General features: G+C 35.6%; 1 protein-coding gene across 3 annotated transcripts; it reads right to left on the bottom strand.

Moving 5' to 3' along the window:
- Positions 1 to 1751: 1751 nt before the first annotated feature.
- On the bottom strand, positions 1752 to 19118 carry LOC148596948 (uncharacterized). Of its 3 annotated transcripts, none has more exons than XM_088564001.1 (13): positions 19054 to 19118; positions 17793 to 17849; positions 17166 to 17248; positions 16230 to 16301; positions 14791 to 14920; positions 13703 to 13819; positions 12389 to 12505; positions 9584 to 9660; positions 7908 to 8001; positions 6724 to 6999; positions 5860 to 5942; positions 5415 to 5508; positions 1752 to 2001 (listed from the first exon to the last, which is right to left on the bottom strand). In XM_088564001.1, exons 1-13 carry the CDS (start codon positions 19061 to 19063, stop codon positions 1790 to 1792), a joined length of 1422 nt encoding a protein of 473 aa, XP_088420127.1. In that variant the 5' UTR covers positions 19064 to 19118; the 3' UTR covers positions 1752 to 1789. The 3 variants fall into 3 exon arrangements, with proteins under 3 accessions (XP_088420127.1, XP_088420128.1, XP_088420129.1); XM_088564002.1 differs by having other exon boundaries at positions 6730 to 6999; XM_088564003.1 differs by lacking the exon at positions 7908 to 8001 and having other exon boundaries at positions 12379 to 12505.
- Between the last annotated feature and the right edge of the window lie 1404 nt (positions 19119 to 20522).

The following is a 20522-nucleotide window of genomic DNA, read 5'->3' as shown; positions in this document are numbered from 1 at the left end:
GTTTTTTTTCCGTTTGATGTAATTATAGATTATAATAATTAATTTGAGTTATCCATTATTATTTTTTAATAATAATCTTGTATAGATATTAAAAATGATAGCCGACGCAGTAAAATTTGTTCTTTTTACTTGAAATTGTGTACATTTCATTCAGGAAATAACACATAGCAGCAATTTCAATTTTCGATAGTTTTTCGAACGCCACTATGTTATCAGTATTTGGCCAAGCGGGAAACTATACTGCGTCGGGAAAAAGTTAGTTTGAGTGCAAAAAAGAGGAAATTGAAGACAATACGAACATTGTAACATATTGTGCACACAATGCAGTTATGTTTTCAACTGCAAATGTCAGGCACAAACAGTGTAGATGGAAATAAAATTTAAAAAAAGAACTAACTGAATGCAGTAAATTAAAATTTCATGTAGATGAGCAACCCTGTCTCTTAAAATTGAATGAATAGACTACAATCATGTATATACAAGTATATAGGTACACGTACATTGATTTCGCACTGACAAGCGCCATTGGCTTCTTAAGACTGGTTTGGCTCTCAATCGCATATATGCAAGTATACGCAAATGAAGCTGCCATTATGCTGTTTTTCAGCTCCTGAAAATGAAGGTACAAACCGGATATTGATTCTTTTTTCTTGTCATAAGTATACAGAACCAAGTTGATAATACAACTATGAACGCTCTTATTTCCCGTTATTTATACATGTAGAAGTATTTGATATAGAATAGTTTTGCAATTGATTAATATACTGTCCTAAGTACATGTAGTTTATAAAAGAGTTTAGCACAGATTAGCTTGATATCCCTTAGGCTTGATGTAAATTATCTAACAGCAACAAACGAAAATTGAAATTGGTGCTAATTGCTACATGTATTCTTAAACATAAATTATCTTTCAGACAAATATAAGTGTTGGAAAGTAGTCCTAGCTTAAGGGTAAATAAGTTCCAAATTCTTCATCTAACAATTATAAATATCGGTCAAGATATAATAATTTATTCCATCTGTCAAATACTAACAAAGGTTAATTAAAGAAGTAGACCTAAGGTAAGGGACACAACTCTTAAAAAGCATTTGAATGTTTGTATTCAAGCTCTTTATATTAATATCATGTAAACATCAAAATAACTTGGATTGATTCCATTCTGTTTCAAATGGAAGCTTGATAGGCTTTGGTGAAATTAAATATGATATAAACATATCACTGATTTCAAGAGTTCTGTCCCTTACCCTAGGTCTACCTCCTTAATATCACATTAAAAGTACAACGAACTAGCATGCTAAAATACATGCATATACTGTAATTTCTAAGATGACAAATAAAAATCATGCTTAAAACCTTCAAATAAAAAAAAACGTTTACTTTTTCTCTATGTGTTTATGACTTCCATTTTCACTCGGTGATAATACTAATAGTGGCTTATATCTATGATTGAAATTTGTAGGGATCTCAGTTCGTCAAGCCGAAACGGGGCCACATTTAAGCAGTACATGTACATGTAAATGTATATGTTGTTGCTTCTTTACACAACTAAATAAAAAAAAAACACACGGGTGTATAGATAGATTTTGCAATCATGGAAGTATATATTGTACATTGTTTCTCGTTTTAAATACGGTTTCAACACATTCACACCCGGAATGCCTCGCGTAAATCCATTTTTCCGCACTATAGATGCTTATGTCAAATGTTAAAAATGGGTTAATATGTACATGCACAAACACAAAAGCAAAAATAAAATAAAACAGTAATTTATTCATAAAATTAATGACGTCACACATGTTGTTCACATAAATGTAGAAAAGTTTTCGAACATGACGACGTAGCCCATTTGGCACCGTCCAAGGTAACACAGCCTCGTGCATGTTGTGTTGGTGCCTCCTTCCAATGGTTAGAATGGAGGGATATCTGATGTCTATGTGCGTCATACCATTGCCAAGTATGTTGGGTATTAGCCCGTCCCCCAAGCCACACCTGGTCGTGATCTGAGCAAAGAAAATAAGTAAAATCATCGATCACAGAGGCGGATAAAATATGTGGTATGTACTGGTGGATATAGGGGGTTCCAGTGGTAAAATCCCCCTTTTTGTCGGAAATTGTGTTAATTTCGTGCAAAAGTTTAGCAAAAACTGGTTATGGGGACGAGAATTTTTGACTATGAAGGGTGTGGCTGGTAAATTTTGTCGGGTCAGCATATTCAATTTTGAAATTCATCCACATTGGTGCAAGATTATTTTTTCTTTTTCACTGTATAAAGAAACTCGACCGAGGTAAAATTATTTAATTACCAGGAGGTGTAGGCCACAGAATATTACTTTTCAACTTCTTTGAGGTCCGAATTATTTACTTTCGTAAACTGCCAGAGTTGAGAGTGCATTCATGAAGGCTTGGCAAGTGATTTTTTTTATTTTCATTTTTCTTTGAATTTAAAAAAAAGTTTCCTCAGTTTAGAAAACATCGATATATAAACAGTGCCTATCCTGGTCATCATAGATTATAGATCCTTTTCTGCTAACGGCGGAGTAGTCGATGAACATGCGTAAAGCACGCCCAATATACAATGTACACTTCCGCGAGGAAAATTCTTTTTGTTCTACCAAAGCCCTACCTTGCGAAAGTATATATTAAGCATGCTCACCATCTCACCATAACAGGGTCTATTAGGTTAACTAAATAAATTAGCCACAATAGGGTACCTTACATCACTTTGTGGGAATAAGCTATAATTATATTTAAACAGTCAGAATTTTTTCAAACTAAATTATCGATATGTTTCTAATTTTTAAACAGGTTATAGATAATAACCTGCGGTTTATAAGATGATGTAAACCGGCCGAAACCATTCTATTGAGTATAACCTGTTCAAAGAGTAATCAAGGGAACCAAGGTTATAGCGGTAATCAAAAGAATGTAATCCAGGGACAAAGACCAGACATACACAACAAAGAACATAAAGTAGCTAAAATCATACATACAAAGTAACAAAAGTAAATGAGCAACTCGGACTCCACTAAAAACTGGGAGCATGGACCAGGTGCACCGGTAGGGTAAGCGTCAAAATTAGAAACAATGTCTATAATTTGATTTCTAATGTGTCACCGTTCAAATATCAAGACTTGACTCGTAATTGAAACAATTATTTGAATCGCGGGATGCGGACCATTCGACGTTAATGACGTCATATGACCAAGCCAGGCTTGCTACGAAACCCAACCAAATAAATCAATGTAATTTTATATTTGTCATAAAAATCTATAGCTATGAAAATATGAGGTGTGGTATGGTTGCAAATGAGACAGTCATCCACCAAAAGCCAAACAACGAAGAATTAAACTTCTTCAGGTCACCACACGGTTTTTAATGATTAGGAATACCCATACCATTAAGTAAGTTGTAAAAGCTCCCAAAATAAATGAAGTGAAACAATTCAAAAAGACGAAAATAGAAAAAAAGGAAAAAACGTAAACTAAATTACAATGAATATAACAACTATAACCACATGGAACATGCGCATAAAGTATGTGGCGGGATTAAACCTTAGACATTCGTGGAAAAAAATTCAACCTTATAAGGAACAAAAAAAAACCTGTTGAATTCGGACTTAACTCTTGAAATTGTTACAAAATATAAACACTTTAACAAATAGGAAAAAAAAATAACAAGCTGTACCTATGTCGAAAGAGTACTCGCCTTTTCGTGAAAGCTAATTAAAAAAGCCAAAGGAGTCTGTTAAACAAACAAAAATATCAATTAAACAAAGCCAACAGGATTTGGTGGAAACAAGTACTGTCCTGAAAAAAGATAGGCGATGCACTAAAATTTCTTCTTTTTTACTTATAATTTTTACATTTCATTCAGAAAATAACACATGGCATGCAATATCATTTTTCGAACACCCCTAATTTATCAGTATTTGGCTAATCGAGAAACAAAATTGCGATCAGGTGATTTACTTTTCTATGGAAAAGCGTCTTTAAGGACAAAGGGTAAAAAGCGAAACTATTATACCGACTGCGTCTTTATTTTCATAGGTGTTGTGTATATCTGTGTACGAATGCTTTACTATACACAGTAAATAATTCAATCAAGTTTCATCTTTTATAAAAAAAACAAAAAACAAATTAATTATTCACCAGACAGATTCACTGTATAAAATATCATTACATGCTCATCTCTTATACTAGATTACATGTAACAACCTTTAAATTTAATACTTCCGTTTTTATAAGTCTAACACAATCGTGTTCTCGATCAATATTGATTGTTGCTGAGGCGGTTTTGTTTGTTTGTTGGGGTTTAACGTCCGAGCAGCAATGTTTCAGCTATATTCAGACGATGAACATGAAATTGATGATAAAATGAACATGAAATGATGATGAAATGAAAAACGGATGGGACACAAGGACAATGGGGTCGACAAATTTTGATTGCCACTGGAAATAGGGAGAGGTGGGTAGGGTCGGGCAATTTACCCTCCTGTGGCGGAGCCTTATGGTTCCTACTCCGGGAGAATACCACAGTAGGGTTATTTGACGTGCGAGGAACGTGGCATCTTTCCCAACACGGTGCACCACTATGGTTTGCGGTCAGGTTTACCGTATTATAGCCTGACAACCCCAGCATGTAACACGCCAGGGGTACCCCATTCAACCATCTGGGGCACACATCCCAGTTGCTCTGTGGGCAAAGCGCCCTAGCCCCCGTCTAGGGGTCTGAGCACTATTTAGTCGCCTTTTACGACAAGCTTAGCGCTGCTGCAGGCCTATTCTTTTAACACCCGGACCTGTACGGGGCTTTTGCTGAGGCGGTAAATAGCGTTATAATTCCGCGTTATTCTTACGTCACTGACAACACGAGTGGGTTCTCAGTCAGTAGTGATATTGCAAGGTTCAAACATGTGTGACTTAAATTGGTCTTTGTTTCTAAAGTTACTGAGAACAAAGCGTGTTCGCAATCATTGGTGATGGTCTTTACAGACAAGATTAGTTTAAACATCTCACAAAACTGTCCTATGACAGATTTAGAACAGTTCTCGTACAGTTCTATAGCCAGCTTGTCTGACAGTTCTAGCTGAGCCGGTTCTGCTAGTAGAAGTGTTCTCGTAAAGTTGGCTCTACTGCTAAAACTGTTCTCGTAGAGCCAGCTCTGCTAGATCTGTCAGAAGATGAGCTTGCTCTAGTAGCAGAACTGTTCTTGTAGAGCCGGTTCTGCTAGTAGAACTGTAAAATAAGCAGGCTCTAGAACTGTTCTGTAACATTTTTAGGCATAACCTACATTTATTTCTAATGTACATGTAATTGACGACACCAGTGTTGTTGTCAATCACTGGTCATAGTTGCTAGGCATAATTTATAACTTACGATATCGTTGTGTACTCGTTTCTAGGTACATAACTTACAATTTTCTACATGTCTGACGTAATTGACAACTCCAGCGTGTTCTCGGTCACTAGTGATGGTTGCTAGTCGCATTCCTTTAGATTTGCAAGGTGTCTGTAAAACAATTTTTCACATTTCAATGCACATGAAATATAGTAACTTTAATTTGAACGACCTCAGAATATGAAAATTGTCAAGTTTAGATTTTTTTAGTTTTATTTCTTTTTTGCAAATATGCATTGCAGGGTTGTTTCAGGGTATAGACACTCCCCCCGCAAACTTTGTAAAAATTTGTTTTTAATTTTGTGCTGTTAAAGCAAAAACGAGATAATGAATTGCTTACACCAAACTTTTGTAAAATATGGGGTTCAACATCTAGCATGAATGTACATCTTTTATTAATGATACACCAAAACGTTTGTATGCATTTAACACTGAAATTTAATTTTAATGCATAGACCTCACCTCGTCCCAATCACTCTTCGTCCCATTTAGAAGTAAGTAACATGTATGTCCTACTGTAAATAATCCTGTGCACACACCTTGAGCTGAAATATTAAAATAAGATTCAGTTAAACTGAGGAAATTAATATAGCATGACGTGGTACCTTAATAAGTGAATTTGATTTGTTATAAGCCTTTTGGGTAAGAGTAATCAGGGGAACCAAGGTTCTAGCGGAAATCAAAAGAATGTAATCCAGAGACAAAGACCAAAAATGGAAAACAGACATACAAAACAAAGAACATTAAGTAACTAAAATAATACATACAAACTAACGACGCAAATGACGCTAACCCGGATCCCACAAAAAACTGGGAGTACGGACCAGGTGCACCGGTAGGGTAAGCATTATCTGTGCTTTTCTAGAAACACCCGCCGAGTTAAAAAAAAAAAAAAAGGTTATTTTCCACTGACTGACCTGGAACTGTGTCATCATTTACGTCGATCAATCAAGAGTCCAAAATTCAGGTCAGAAGATCAGTTTTCACAATAGTTTCGCGGCGTCACAAATTACCCGACCTTATCCTAATCATTTGTTTTTAATATTTAATTGATCCTCCTACAAAATCATCGATCCCCTATTCAATCACATTTAAATTAGTGGTGGATCAAGACATTATATACCGTGAATTCCAACTGGGTTCCACAAAAAAAATGGGTTCGAAGATATTATTTGCTTAATTTTGTCCAAATTATGTGTAAAATTAACAAAAATATGCCTAAAAAGGGTTAGTTGCGCCCCTGGACCTGTCTTGATCCGCCACTGTTAGTTTACCCTAAGCTGTCAAATTATGCAATAAGATTAAAAAAGCAGTTAAATCACATACATGTACCTGTAGTAGAAGGAACAGTCGTCGTTGCTGTACCCGTTGGTTGTTTTTGTAAGAGGCCTTCACAAAGGTGGAAATGCTGAGTGTTGCAAGCGGCACTGTTCCACGTTTGTCCGTGAAGCATCAGGCAGTAATTGGTCGTAGTAATATGCGGATGTATTTGAGCATTGATTTCCCAGTGCGAGTCGTGTTGGGAAATCTGGTCGCCATTTAACCATAAAAAGTGTTTCTTACTGGTTGAGTAATTTGCTCCAAGCCAAACCGTGTTGTCATCTATGTTAAAAATAGCAGGGGTTGAATGGTAAGCATTATATGAGCCGAGTCAGTCTTTTGCTATTCAAATCATTACGTTTTGTACAATTTGTGTCTTCATGGAAGGCTCTCACTCGATTTATCTTCAGTTTTAATGCCAAGAAACTGTTTTAACACCTGGTGGATATAATGTGCTTTATCAAAACTCCTCGTACACTATCTCGATTTTTTGGGCACTCCATGATTTCCTTGAAATACTCTAAATAATCTTATTAATCGTTGTTTTAACCGAAAACTTAATCATGAATACTTCATACCATTGCATCGCAGTTTTACCGGTACAAAGACACGACCACGATCGTAATTTCCCCGATGCAGAGACGCAGTTATCGTAACATGGTTTCACACCGACAACACAAACACAATTACTTCTGTATATATATCATTCATGTATTCATATGTTTGAAAGTGTCATTGTGAAAATCTTGGTGCGCTTGACTCGATGCTTGTTACAATTAGCCAAGGTTTCGTGTTAATTGTATGTCCTTTCGTTTTTTGTGTACCCCGGAAGTGACATTTTATGATCAACTTGGTGGTTGTTTCTATAAAAGCAAAGGTTGCTTATCCTACCGAGCACCTGTTCTATGCTCTCGATTTTTGATATGAGTCATAATCAAAGCTCTTTTACTTTTGTTTCTCTGTGCGTGTTATTTCCGTGTTATTTGTTGTGTATCTTGTTTTTGTTTGCATAGTCTTTGTTTTTCGATTGTGTTTATTCTTTTCTGTTTACGTTTAAGCCCGGTTCCCCTGATTTTCCCATTGTTTAACTAATATGCTTATTTCGTCTATTTTGTTTTTATTTCATTTTTCAATCAATCGATTATAATATGATATCAACGTTTTTGTTCAAGTGGGGTATGTTAACTTACGGTGTAACAATCCAGCGAGAAATTTCGTAACTGCGACGTTTTCTTCTGGACTATTCATAATAGCATGGGACATGTTGCGCGAGTCACAGAGGTGCTAAAATATAACAGCTATTTCAAAAATGTCTCTTAACTGTAAGTATTTGTAAGAATCAGGCAAAATGGGAAAAATCAGAGACATGCATGTCAAAACCCCACCAATTTGACAATGTAATATCACTAAATGATACAATTGTCTAGATCATTATCACTGGCTTTGCGCAGACATTTTACAGTAGAATCTTAGAAAAATGAGGTTTTTGACAGAGTAATCTGCCCTTGAGATGGTCATTTTCAGCGCATTTCAGTGCAACTGTAACTCAATTTCCAGCATGATATGGAAAATTTTGTGTTTTCCTTGATTCTGATGGTGCAAATAGTCAAAATACACTATCAAAATGATGGATTTGTTCTTACCATGTTTCACCTACTGCCTTATTCTTACAGGGACTGACAATTTAAAATTGAAATTGTGATGCAGTAGGACCGGCAGGTAATGGCAGATCCACGGATAGTGTGTGGGGTTAGACCCCCCCTTTTATTTGAAAGCAATGGACAATAAGCTAATAAAAGCGTCGGTCCGTTTCACAGATTTATGAATCGAAATCCTTTCCCCTTTTATTAATTTGCGGACCTCACTGACAATCTCCATCAATTATATTCCTACATGGTCGAGTTTGTCTAAACATAATACGTAAGTGCGTGAAAAAATAATGTTTGAAGAAATGGATTTTTGTTTATACAGATGATTAGAAAGTATAGAAATGCCTTTTATTATATAGATAGCAGTGTATTTTTTTTCACACTGAAATAAATTCGATAGTTTCACTCTCGCGCATTCTCCCGCCAAAACATCACAACACGAATATCAATTCGCCGTTTACAAAATTTTAAATTTATGTTGAAAATGACAATAAATACAGGAGGAAATCTATATAATAAATAAAATAATCAATTGGTTATCGTGAATAATCAAAATATGACCACTCATGCCAAGAACGCTTGAGGATTTAACTCGTGCGCGGAACAAGTTCCACACACTCGATAAATCTAGTCGTTCTTCGGCACTCGTGATTTCGCTGTAAGGTAATTCCATTTAATATACAGGAGAAACGAACAGACATGATATTCTTAGTAAAATAGATTGTTTTATGTGTAAATATGGACGAAACATGTTATATAGTTAACGACATCAACATTTAAGAGTGATCATCCGTTACGAGTACCTGATTTGCATGGTTTAAGTGGCGTTCGTGCTGTTTGTTTGTTATATCTAAGTTTACTAGTATGTAGTTTTAATGACGTTTGTTTGTTTATTTGTACTTACTAATAAGTACAATGTGTGCTTTGTGTGTTGTTCGGGAGTATATTCATAAAGCGGACCTGGTGTACGTCCCCACCATAAAATGAGATTTTTTATTAATTATTTCAAGATTTCAGGTTGGAATTTAATAGAATGAAAGGCAGAGGGAATGGAGGCAAGAAACTTTTTGGGTAGAATTTTTGAAATATTACATGCAAGATTCCCATTTTTTTCAAAGGCGGTAGGGGCGGGCGTACGTTGGGCCCCGCCCTATTAATCTGCACCCTAAAAATGATCTACCTAACTGATGATATTCAAATGAATTTCACATATTTACCTGGCTCCATTGTTTCTTTAAATTCGTCAGATAGTAACAATGGCCATTCCATCGTAAATTGTTTCTCATGCCACATTCTTCAAATAAAGTAATGATAAACAGCAAACAACATTTACAGTTAATGTTTCAGGAGGTTGACCTAGGGAAACAACTCCTAAAATCACTGGAACGTTGGTATTCAGCATTTTACATCAATCTTATGTCAGCATCTAATTAACTTGGATTCATTTTATTCTGCTTCAAACAAAAGCTTGATAGGCTTTGGTGAAATAAAATATGATACAAATATATCACTGATTTCATGAGTTATGTCCCTTACCTTAAATAGACCTCCTTAATATACAGTTAGGGAGTATGTCAGAAGGGTAGGCTAAAGAAAATATCCAAATGTGCCAAAGAACAGTTCTAGAGCCGGCTAAGCTGACAGCTCTAGGACACTTGTTTCAGAAACTGCTCTACGAAAAATTGGCTCTGCTAAAAATGGCAGAAGGGATGGCCCTATGAAAGTCCTGGGATTTTTTTTTTAATCTGCCGTAGAACTATTCTTCAGTGGTCCTTTTCACAAAAAATCGTAAGTGTAAAATTAGTCATAAGTTATGACGTCACAATACTTTGATTTACTATGACGTCATAACTTACGACTAATTTTACACTTACGATTTTATGTGAAAAGGACCACTGACAGATTTACCCGATCTCGTTTGGTCTTTAAAGGAAGGCTTCGGACAATAATGAGAAATGAAAAGTATAGCGATAGATTTCTTCCCTCAAGAATGCTTTGTCTGAAAAAAAAAGTATTTAAATTTCTTAAAGCGGTTGGGGGAAATTATATGACATGTAGACAGAGTCCTCGACGTTAGCCACTAGCCCGAAGCCCGGGGCTAGTAAAATCAGCCTCGGGCTAGTACACTTTAAATGTCCGTAGCCCGACCGGGCTAGTCAGATTCGAGTTGTGAAGGTGTAAGATTAAATTGTTTCAATGACCTACAGTACGTTGTTGTGTTTACATTCTGTCCGAAATATAATTACAAAGTTACGACAATGTCACTATTGTTTATTTTTGTCATTATTTACTTTCGCGACCTTTTGTCCTTTCGTGTCAAATCATTCCGAGTTAAAACTGAGATATCTGAAAACCGGGCTTTAATTAAAAACAGCAATATGCCGCAACGTTTATTTTATGTTAGAATTACTATATAAAACGATGATTAAAAGTAAAACTAAATAAAAACTAATCGATTTATATAATAAAATCTTTCACAAATACTTGTAGGACAACATAATATTTAGTTGTCAAATTAAAATTACCGTGGTTCTTATTTTGATTTGAGGGTCGTTGTTGTCCGTCGATAGTTTTCGGTATTGAAATTTTAGCGATGTCAATCGAACTCCTCGGATAATTTGCATGTCATTTTTCATTGATAAATTCGTTATTTTTTTCTGAATTTTTCGGGCTATTAGTTTTGAGTTCGGGCTACCAAAAATTCAAACTTGCTAGCCCAAAGGGCTACTGGACAAAAAATTTGAAGGCGAGGACTGCAGACGGACGGACGGACATTATCATACTATATATGTAGTTATCTTTGTCTAACTCGAACACTATCCGTCAAATAATCCGGAAAGGAAAATACTTTTACACACAGAATAATTTAATGTGAACTAAGTGTCTGCCATATCTGTATATAATAAGATTTACATTCATTATTATGGCGGTGGCAGGTCCAGCAGGTTGCTGATAGGCCCGCATCCTTAAGATCTTAATATTTTTTTTTCTTTTGTCTTTTATTGTGTATTTTTGTTTGTTTGTTTGTTTGTTTGTTTGTTTGTTTTTTTTTTTTGGTTTTGTTTTTATTTTGTTTTTACTTTTGTCCTTAGAATCAAGAATTGAACCCTTTTATAAATATCCTGATCCGCAGCTAACATGGTTATATTCTTTGTATAACATGTAGAAAATATAAATAAATATATATAAACATATCTATACCCTGATTTTATATTGCAACCACCTTGTCTGTCCGTCCGTTTGCACCATTTGTTTTGTTTCTGTAACCAATGTGACCGTATTGTACTAATATATGTTGTAGTATTCAGGATATTGCAGTTTTAAAAACAAACCAGATTTGACAACCAGCAAATAAAGACCTGATGAACATCCATAAAACCTACGGAGGTAGATCTAGGGTAGGAGACACAACTCTTACAAATCATTCCAACGTTTGTATTCAGCATTTTACACCAATCTCATGTAAGCATCAATTGAAAGTAACATGAACTGATTTTATTCTGTTTCCAATGAAAACTTGATAGATGATACAATGATACAAACACAGCACTGTAGGTATACCTCTAATAGTTCTCAAGCAACCAGGACTCTACAAAAATGGAACAAGGAACATGGAACAGGTGTACCGGTAGGTAAGCATCTGTTTTTTTTAAAAGGCAACTAGTACAAATAGGCAGTACTCCACACTCAATACATTGCATACAATTTTCAGTTACAGTGTAATAGACCCTATCGTGCTCAGTCTATGAGCACGCTCAATATACACTTTCGCGAGGAAGGGCTTGGATAGAACCAAATAATTTTCCTCGCTTAAGTGTATATTAAGCATGCTCTATGCATACCCATTGACTATCCCAAAGTTTGAACGGGTCTATTCATTTTGAAGGAAAAGCTTATAGTGGCTCCTATTTTACCAGCGTGGTGTGTGCTGTTCCCTCAATAGTGTAAACCTAAATTGTAAAAGTCTTTATGTACAACCTAACAAAAAAATATGGAAATATGCATGACGTACAAAAATGTACCTATCTCACAGTTGTCTCCGCTGTACATGCCCTGACACTGACAACTATATTCGGCGTTGTTGATGTTACAATCTCCGCCATTCAAACAAGGATTACTGCTGCAAGGATCTGTCGCCGCTGTACATGAGAACAGTATAAAATGATAATGATCCACATTGGAATATCCATCCGTGTTTAAAAACAGGACAATATTTCAAAAAATTATTTATCATAAAACTTGAAGGTCACGGGATTGAGAAAATGCAAATAAAAATCTGTAAAGAATCAATTGACAACTTTTTTCGGTCTTCTGTGCGCGTGGTGCCTGTGTACATTTATGTGTGATCGCTTTTCCTCTTATATGCAAATTAGTATTACAATAAGTATTATTATACTTCATGCCAATTTGCTGAATTTTGATTGGTTCAATTCAAGGGTAATATTCAGCTCTATCACAAGTCTCAGAGGGTGAAAGTTTTTTGTCTATCACTCTCTCGTAAAAAGCTAAAATGGTTCCAGAAAAAAAATAGGTACCAGTTAAATATTGTTTTAAGTTATATTGCCAAATCTACTACGAGTTTATACCCAAACATTTCTCATTGTGTCAAATTAAAAAGTGACTAAGTTTGGTACTGGAAAAGGAATTGTTCAACTGAGAATTTATATCATTATTGACAAATTTTCATACACTGCATTCTTGACCTTTTTTGTTTTTGTTTTTGTTTATCTTTGCTTTACAGACAGAAACATATTAATAGCTTGATTGAAGCAATTATACAGAATTCAAATAAGAGTAAAGAGTGATCCAGAGTGATCCAGAGTGATCCAGGGAACCAAAGTTCGAGCAGAAACTAAAAGAATACAACCCAAGGACGATGAACCCACACATACACAACAAAGAACAGAAATTACCAGATAACACGCACAAAAAAAGACAAAAGTAAATGAGCGACTCGGACTCAAATACAAACTGTGAGCATGGACCAGGTGCACGGCAGTATGTAAGTCTCCTACTTTTCTAGAAACACCAACCGAATTGCTCAATGAAATGTCACGTCTGAGGTTGGCGAAAGAGAAAAGGAAATATGTAACACGCTAAACAAGCCGTTTCTCATGGTGCAGATGAATACACCGTAACTATTAATGAGTTCAGGATGACGACCATAAAACTTCTGTAGTGATGACTTCAATCAAAATATTACATTACGTCTGGAAACTTGTTTTTATATGAACAATCGTCTGTACATTGAACATGTACATGTATGATCACGCGTGCTTCTATTTTGATATTAGGGAACATGATATGAAGGTGAAAAATAAAATATATGCACGCACCTATTTCACAATGACTTCCAGAGTAGCCATCAGCACACTGGCATGTATATGATCCGTTGTCTTGACTACAAGATCCGCCATTCAAACATGTAAGATTACCACAGGGATTCACTGTTGCTATGGAAACAAAAACATTCTGATATTGATGGACGTATACACGTTATTGTTTTATAAAAATAAGTTATAATTCAAATTTGATCAAATTTTCAGCTTATTCTGGATATTCAAAAGTGTCTTTTTTGTACATAACTAGAAACTATAACAATGGACTCCAAAGACTAATTATTTTTTTCTAGAATTAAGTTTCGAGTTTCGAAATTTTGATAATATAATCATATCCATTTAAAAAGGGGCGTTCCATTCGTTTTCCTTTTCCTTTGTTACCATGGAAACTGATTTATTCAACGTGTCAGAGTTTTCCTTTCTTCGTTTGTCTACCCCGGACTTGACTTTTTATGAACAACTCGGCGGATATTTCTAGAAAAGCCGAGGACGCTTACCCTACCGGTGCACCTGGTCCATGCTCCCAGTTTTTAGTGGAGTCCGAGTTGCTCATTTGCTTTTGTTGCTTTGTATGTATGATTTTAGTCACTTTATGTTCTTTGTTGTGTATGTCTGTTTTCCATGTCGAGTCTTTGTTTTAAACTTAGCTTTAAACAATACGATACCAAGCAATACACTGACCTACCTTAAGACAATACGATACCAGGCAATACATTGACTTACCTTTACACAATATGATACCAGACAATACATTGACTTATCTTTACACAATATGATACAATGTACATTGTACCAGGTAAAACAATGAATTACTTGTACTCTTGGACAGTACGATACCAGGCAATACATTGACTTACCTATAAACAATATGATACCAGGCAATACAATGACTTATTTTTAGGCAATAGGATACCAGGCAATACATTGACTTACCTATACACAATATGATACCTGGCAATACAATGACTTATTTTTAGGCAATAGGATACCAGGCAATGTGATGACTTACCTTAGAACAATACGATGCCAGGCAATGTGATGACTTACCTTAGAACAATACGATGCCAGGCAATGTGATGATTTACCTTTAGACTCGTTTGAACACTTTAGCTCTGAGTTACACACATGTTCATGACAACATTTGTGGCACAAAACTTTATTTTCTTTAAGAGCTCTCTTGCCGAAGAGGTTGGCCAGTCCATCTAAACCGCAGAACTGAAAAAAAAGAGTAGAACCCGGGTGGATGCAGAAATGTCAAAGTTTGTGGACAAGGGAGGTACGAATTGATCGTTTGTAACACAAATGGGGGATCTCGATTCAAACCTCACCTGAATCCTTTTTTTTTTCTAAAAAAAAAAGGGACAAAGAATGCTTTAGAAAACAATGATAAAACTTTTTCATGAAAAACAGCACAGAAATTGAACACTCGCGTTTACTTCAAGTGTATATTGAATTATATTCGTATGGTGTAACATTCTTTTGTCATTGGTTATCATGATCACGTGATTCAAAGAATATTCAACGTACCTGAAGCTTTGTATATATATATATATATATATATTGACGCTATACTGCTAGATATAAATCTAAGTATTAGTCATTCCGATTCTAACCTTCAATTTCAACATTAATGTACAAAAGCGGATGTTTAAAGACGAACTTCGAAATACATTAGTTTAATATGAATTCTTATTTTATCCAAAAAAAATTTTTTATAATAAAACATGCTATTGATTTATCCTTATTTTCAGGACTTTCACTCAGACAATACGTGATATATGGACATTTTTGTTGTATATTTATTATAATTGATTGTGTAAACCATACATTTTTTACTCTGTATTTCCTATTTATATTAATTAATATTCTTATTCTTGACTATTGAGACTATTAAATTCTTTGCCCATTTCCAACTAATTCCCATAGCAAAAATACTTCCTACATATACATGTAGTATTATAGTTATTGGAATCTACAGATGAGATCAGTTCTAACCTCTCAGGGGAACCGTTAGTGTCATAGAACAGTTCTAGAGCCAGCTTTTCTGACAGAACCGGCTTTACGAGAACAGTTCTAGAGCCAGCTCTTCTGACAGAACCGGCTTTACGAGAACAGTTCTAGAACCAGCTTTTCTGACAGAACCGGCTATACGAGAACAGTTCTAGAGCCAGCTTTTCTGACAGAACCGGCTTTACGAGAACAGTTCTAGAGCCAGCTCTTCTATCAGATCTGCTAGCAGAACCGGCTCTTTTAGAACAGTCTGCTAGTAGAGCCAGATTTTCTGACAGTTCTATCGGAGCCGGCTCTATGAGATCAGTTCTACTACATGTAGTACAGCCGGCTCTGCTGATGCTGAAATGTCAGAAACCTGGCTCAAGAACTGTCCGAGAACTGTTCTATATCTGCCATAGAACTGTTCTTGGGAAGTTCTAGGACAATTTTGTGAGAGGCACATTTTTTTAAGAACTGACCTCATCTGTATACATTAATATCATTGAGCCGACCTTTTTGTAGTAAAACAAACCTCTGGATATGTACATCCCATGGAATAGAGTGTACTATTATCCGTTGTCATGTGCTTTTCTGTATAACAAATCTATAAATAGAAAACAAATATATGTACGTTATTCGTTTATACATGACTGTAACCAGTCACATGGGCTTATTCTCACTATCAGACATTCAGCCCGACTTGGGGTTTGATTCCACTTTCAGACGTACAGGCCGACTAAGTAATTGGCTTGATTCCACTATCAGACACACAACCCGACTTGGGACTTGATTCCATTATCAGACATACAGCCCGATAGGGGGGCCGGTTCCCACTTTTAGATATGCAGTCCCATTAGGGGCCGGTTCCAACTATCAGATATGCAGTCCAATTAGGGGTCGGTTCTCACTATCACTTGCGCAGTCCCATTAGGGACCGGTTCTCGCATCAAGATATGCAGGCCGAATAGGGGCTTGCTTCCATTACCGAAAATTCACCACGACTAAGGCCTTGCTCCCACTTGTCGGGTTACATTTTTATAGGGAGAGCAAGCCTATGTAATCAAGTTTCAACAATGTCATACTGATTACGAAATAATACACTTACATGTAGTATACATGAAGCAGGCTACTTACATAATAAATCTATTTTATTTTATTTATTTTTTTTTTCAGATGGCAATTTTGTTTTTTTTCTCTCTTTGGTACAATTTATGAAATGTTTTTCATTAGTAAACGGTTTCACTATTTTGCGAAATTGGCATTTAAATTGAAAATGGAACAATTTCACCACAGACATAACAAAAGTTTGCGGACGTTCGATTTTATTGCGGAGTGATTATATGTAATAAGAGAGGAGAGTTCAGAAATAAATTGTTTGTTTTAGCCTCTATTTAAAGTTTACTTAGATGCAAATTGATATCAATACATACATTGGAGGTGATTAAAGAGATGGGCGAATTTGAATTACCTGGTTTTCTGAACACTTGATAACATTCTGACAGGTTTCGTTCGCCCTGAGGTCGGTGCAGGAAAAACAGATTAGTACACTCTCTAGCAATGGAAAATAAATTTTAGTGGCTGAATAAATTACATGCACTTTTTCACAATTGCTTAATTGCTTGCTTTCTATCTTGATGGGGTGTGGGATGGGAGTTGTGATTCGACGACGGATAAGATTTTTTTTTATTTACCGGGCAAGTACAAAGTTTTTATTTATACTACAGCAGCAACCTAAATCAATATTTTTGTTTGAAAATCTGCGAGAAATATATAAAATCACAATTTATTTTTTTTTCAATGAATGAGAAAAACAATTCTCCAAGATTCCAGTCCTATTCCTTGTTAATACAATGGTCGGTGCCTTAGATGAATCCTATTGAAAAATATTGTTTACATATACATGTAAGTAACCTTTATTCTCTCAAGAAAACTTGATTTAAAGTCTTTTGCTACTTTATAACTTTATAACTTTTTGAAATAGCGAAAATTGATACCCGCGCGAATATTTCCACTTTACAGAATTCGCGAAAATTAGCAGTCGCGAAAAACATTTTGTAGTGCTTGTATGTTTGATCTTTATCTGTTTAAATCTTACCATTCAGTTCAAATTGGAACCAGAAAGTCACACATACTACCAAACAGGCAATCACACCTATAATCAACGATCATTTATTTAATTCGATATTTGGGTGTTTCTAGAAAAGCAGAGGACGCTTACCCTACCGGTGCACCTTGTCCATGCTCCCAGTTTTTAGTGGAGTCCGAGTTGCTCATTTACTTTTGTTACTTTGTATGTATGATTTTAGTTACTTTATGTTCTTTGTTGTGTGTGTCTGTTTTCCATGTCTGGTCTTTGTCCCTGGATTACATTCTTTTGATTACCTTATAACCTTGGTTCCCTTGATTACTCTTTAACGAAACTGTGTGTATGTATAAGTACTGATGGCGGATACAGCAAGGCTAAGAAGTTGTTGAAAGTAGAAAATAAACTTTTTTTAAAATGTTGACGAAGGGGTACGTGTTGTAACTTACCATATTTACGTTGGTGTGTTAAGAAAAAAATCACTTTACCGACTGCGTAACTTTCTGTGTCTGATTTCCTTTTCTAGCCTGTAATCTCCGGATTACATTCTTATGATTTCCTCTAGAATCTTGGTTCCTTGTACTGTACATGTATTATTTTCTTGCTAATGTTTATTGAGTTATTATTATTTTTTGGTGTTGTTTTACACGTTCACGTTTCCCATTTTAGCGTTCGTGCATCGTTTATCGTGCGTTTACACATTGTTTTGCGTTTGTTTAAACACACGGTAAACGCACGATAGAAGCGTTCGTTTAAACGCATGCTAGGGGCTTTCGTTAAACACACGCTGGGAGCGTTCTTTTTAACGCATGCTAGGGGCGTTCGTTAGACACACGCTGGGAGCGTTTGCTTATTTTTTTACTTTGATTATTTCCTTGATTCCACTGTTATTTTTATATTTTTTGTTATTATCAATTTATGTATTTTCATTAATTCAATTTTATATTTTTCCTTTCATCATACATGTGTAATTTGTTAATATTATTTTTCATATTTCGTCTATCGTGCGTTTAAACATACGCTGGGAGCGTTCGTTTATGGTGCGTTTGGTGAGCATTTAGCGTGCGTTAGGTATCGTGCGCGCGGGAAACCTAAACGTCTCAAGGAGTGTAGCTGTTTTGATGTATTTTCCTTGTATTTGGTTGACCCACATGGGTGTAGTTTAGGAAAGAAATATATATATATATATATAATATTTTATGACGACAACATATATGTTTTTATTCGTAAATTTTAATATTTTTTTTATGAAATTTAAATAAGAAGTACTCACCTCGGCACATACCTATTATTACGACCAAATAGATAAGGTTTACATGTATCTGTCAAGGTCTGGTAGGTTCAGTAAGAACTATTATGACCGTATTCATCGTATTCGCCCTTCGTTACCTTGCTGCTTAAAAGTCATGTAAATTTAATAGTGCTTTAAATCACAATTCAAGACCCTCTCTCGTGAAGTTTGTAGACCTAAGGTAAGGGAAATAACTCTTAAAATCAGTGATATCTACATATCATTTTCAATTTCCCCAAAGCCTTTCAAGCTTTCCTTTGAAACGGAATGAAATCACGCCGAGTTACCTTGATGCTAACATGAGATTGATGTCAAATCCTGAATACAAACATTTCAATGATTTGTAACAGTTGTGTTCCTTACCCTAGATCTACCTCCTAAAGTCGATGGGCATACGAGTCTCTTCTACGGGACAGGGCTTGGGTGGAACAGAATTGTCCTCGCCGAAGTACATTTTGAGTATGCTCATCGACAATCCAACAGTTTACCACATGTAACTAGGCATTTCAGACAATGGCAACAGCCCTGTCAATCATACAACACTTTCCTAATTTCTAAATTATTATAAGTTTACAAATTCATTATGGGATATGCAATTATACGTTCGGAAAGCAGAATTAATCCCAAAAATATGGATTTTATTTACCTACATGTACAAACTGTAAATCTGGTGCATAAATGTTCTCTCGAAATTTAATTATAAGGGAGTAATCAAGAGAACCAAGATTCTTGGGCAAATCAAAAGAGTGTAATCCAGTAACAACGACCAGACATGGAAAATAGGCATATACAACAAAGAACATAAAGTAACCAACCTAATACATACAAAGAAACAAAAGTAAATGAGCAACTCGGACTCCGCTAAAAACTAGGAGTATATATGGACTACATATAGGTGCACTGATAAGGTACGCGTTCTCTGCTTTTCTAGAAACACCCACCGAGTTTCTCATAAAAAATTAAGTCCAGGGTAGACGAAAGGAGAATATAAAACTATGACACGTTGAACAAACCAGTTTTCATGGTGCAGACGGATACACCGTAACGATCCACGAATTCATGATAACAAAATATAAACCATTTACGGTTCCAATGTTGTTTATTAAATTTAGCTTGGTCTTTAACCTTGCATTTCTGAGTCTACCAAGCCTATTCGAAAGATATTATACCTCTGACACATTTAGTACTAAAGGCGCTAGCTTCGGGGACAAGCTCCACGCAGGGGGAAACGTTCGATTCTTTCCTTTCCAACCGCTGCAGACAAGATTTTTTGAAATTCTCGGGCGTCATTTACATTTGAAAAACGGAAATCTTCGCGTAAAATAATCCTCTTTTCACCGACTTTGCAAGATTCTTGCATTTTTTGAAAGAGCTGGCTGCAGCGTCTAGAGTGAATTGTCAGACCCTGTTTCCGAGATTGCTCCGGGGATTCGCATTGATAGAAAAAGGAA

The sequence above is a fragment of the Perna viridis genome, chromosome 15 (assembly GCF_037379345.1).
Source record: "Perna viridis isolate PV_CMFRI_1.1 ecotype Kerala chromosome 15, ASM3737934v1, whole genome shotgun sequence".
Taxonomy (NCBI): domain Eukaryota; kingdom Metazoa; phylum Mollusca; class Bivalvia; order Mytilida; family Mytilidae; genus Perna; species Perna viridis.
The sequence above is the reverse complement of the archived record's forward strand: the minus strand, read 5'-3'. Positions and strand labels throughout refer to the sequence as shown.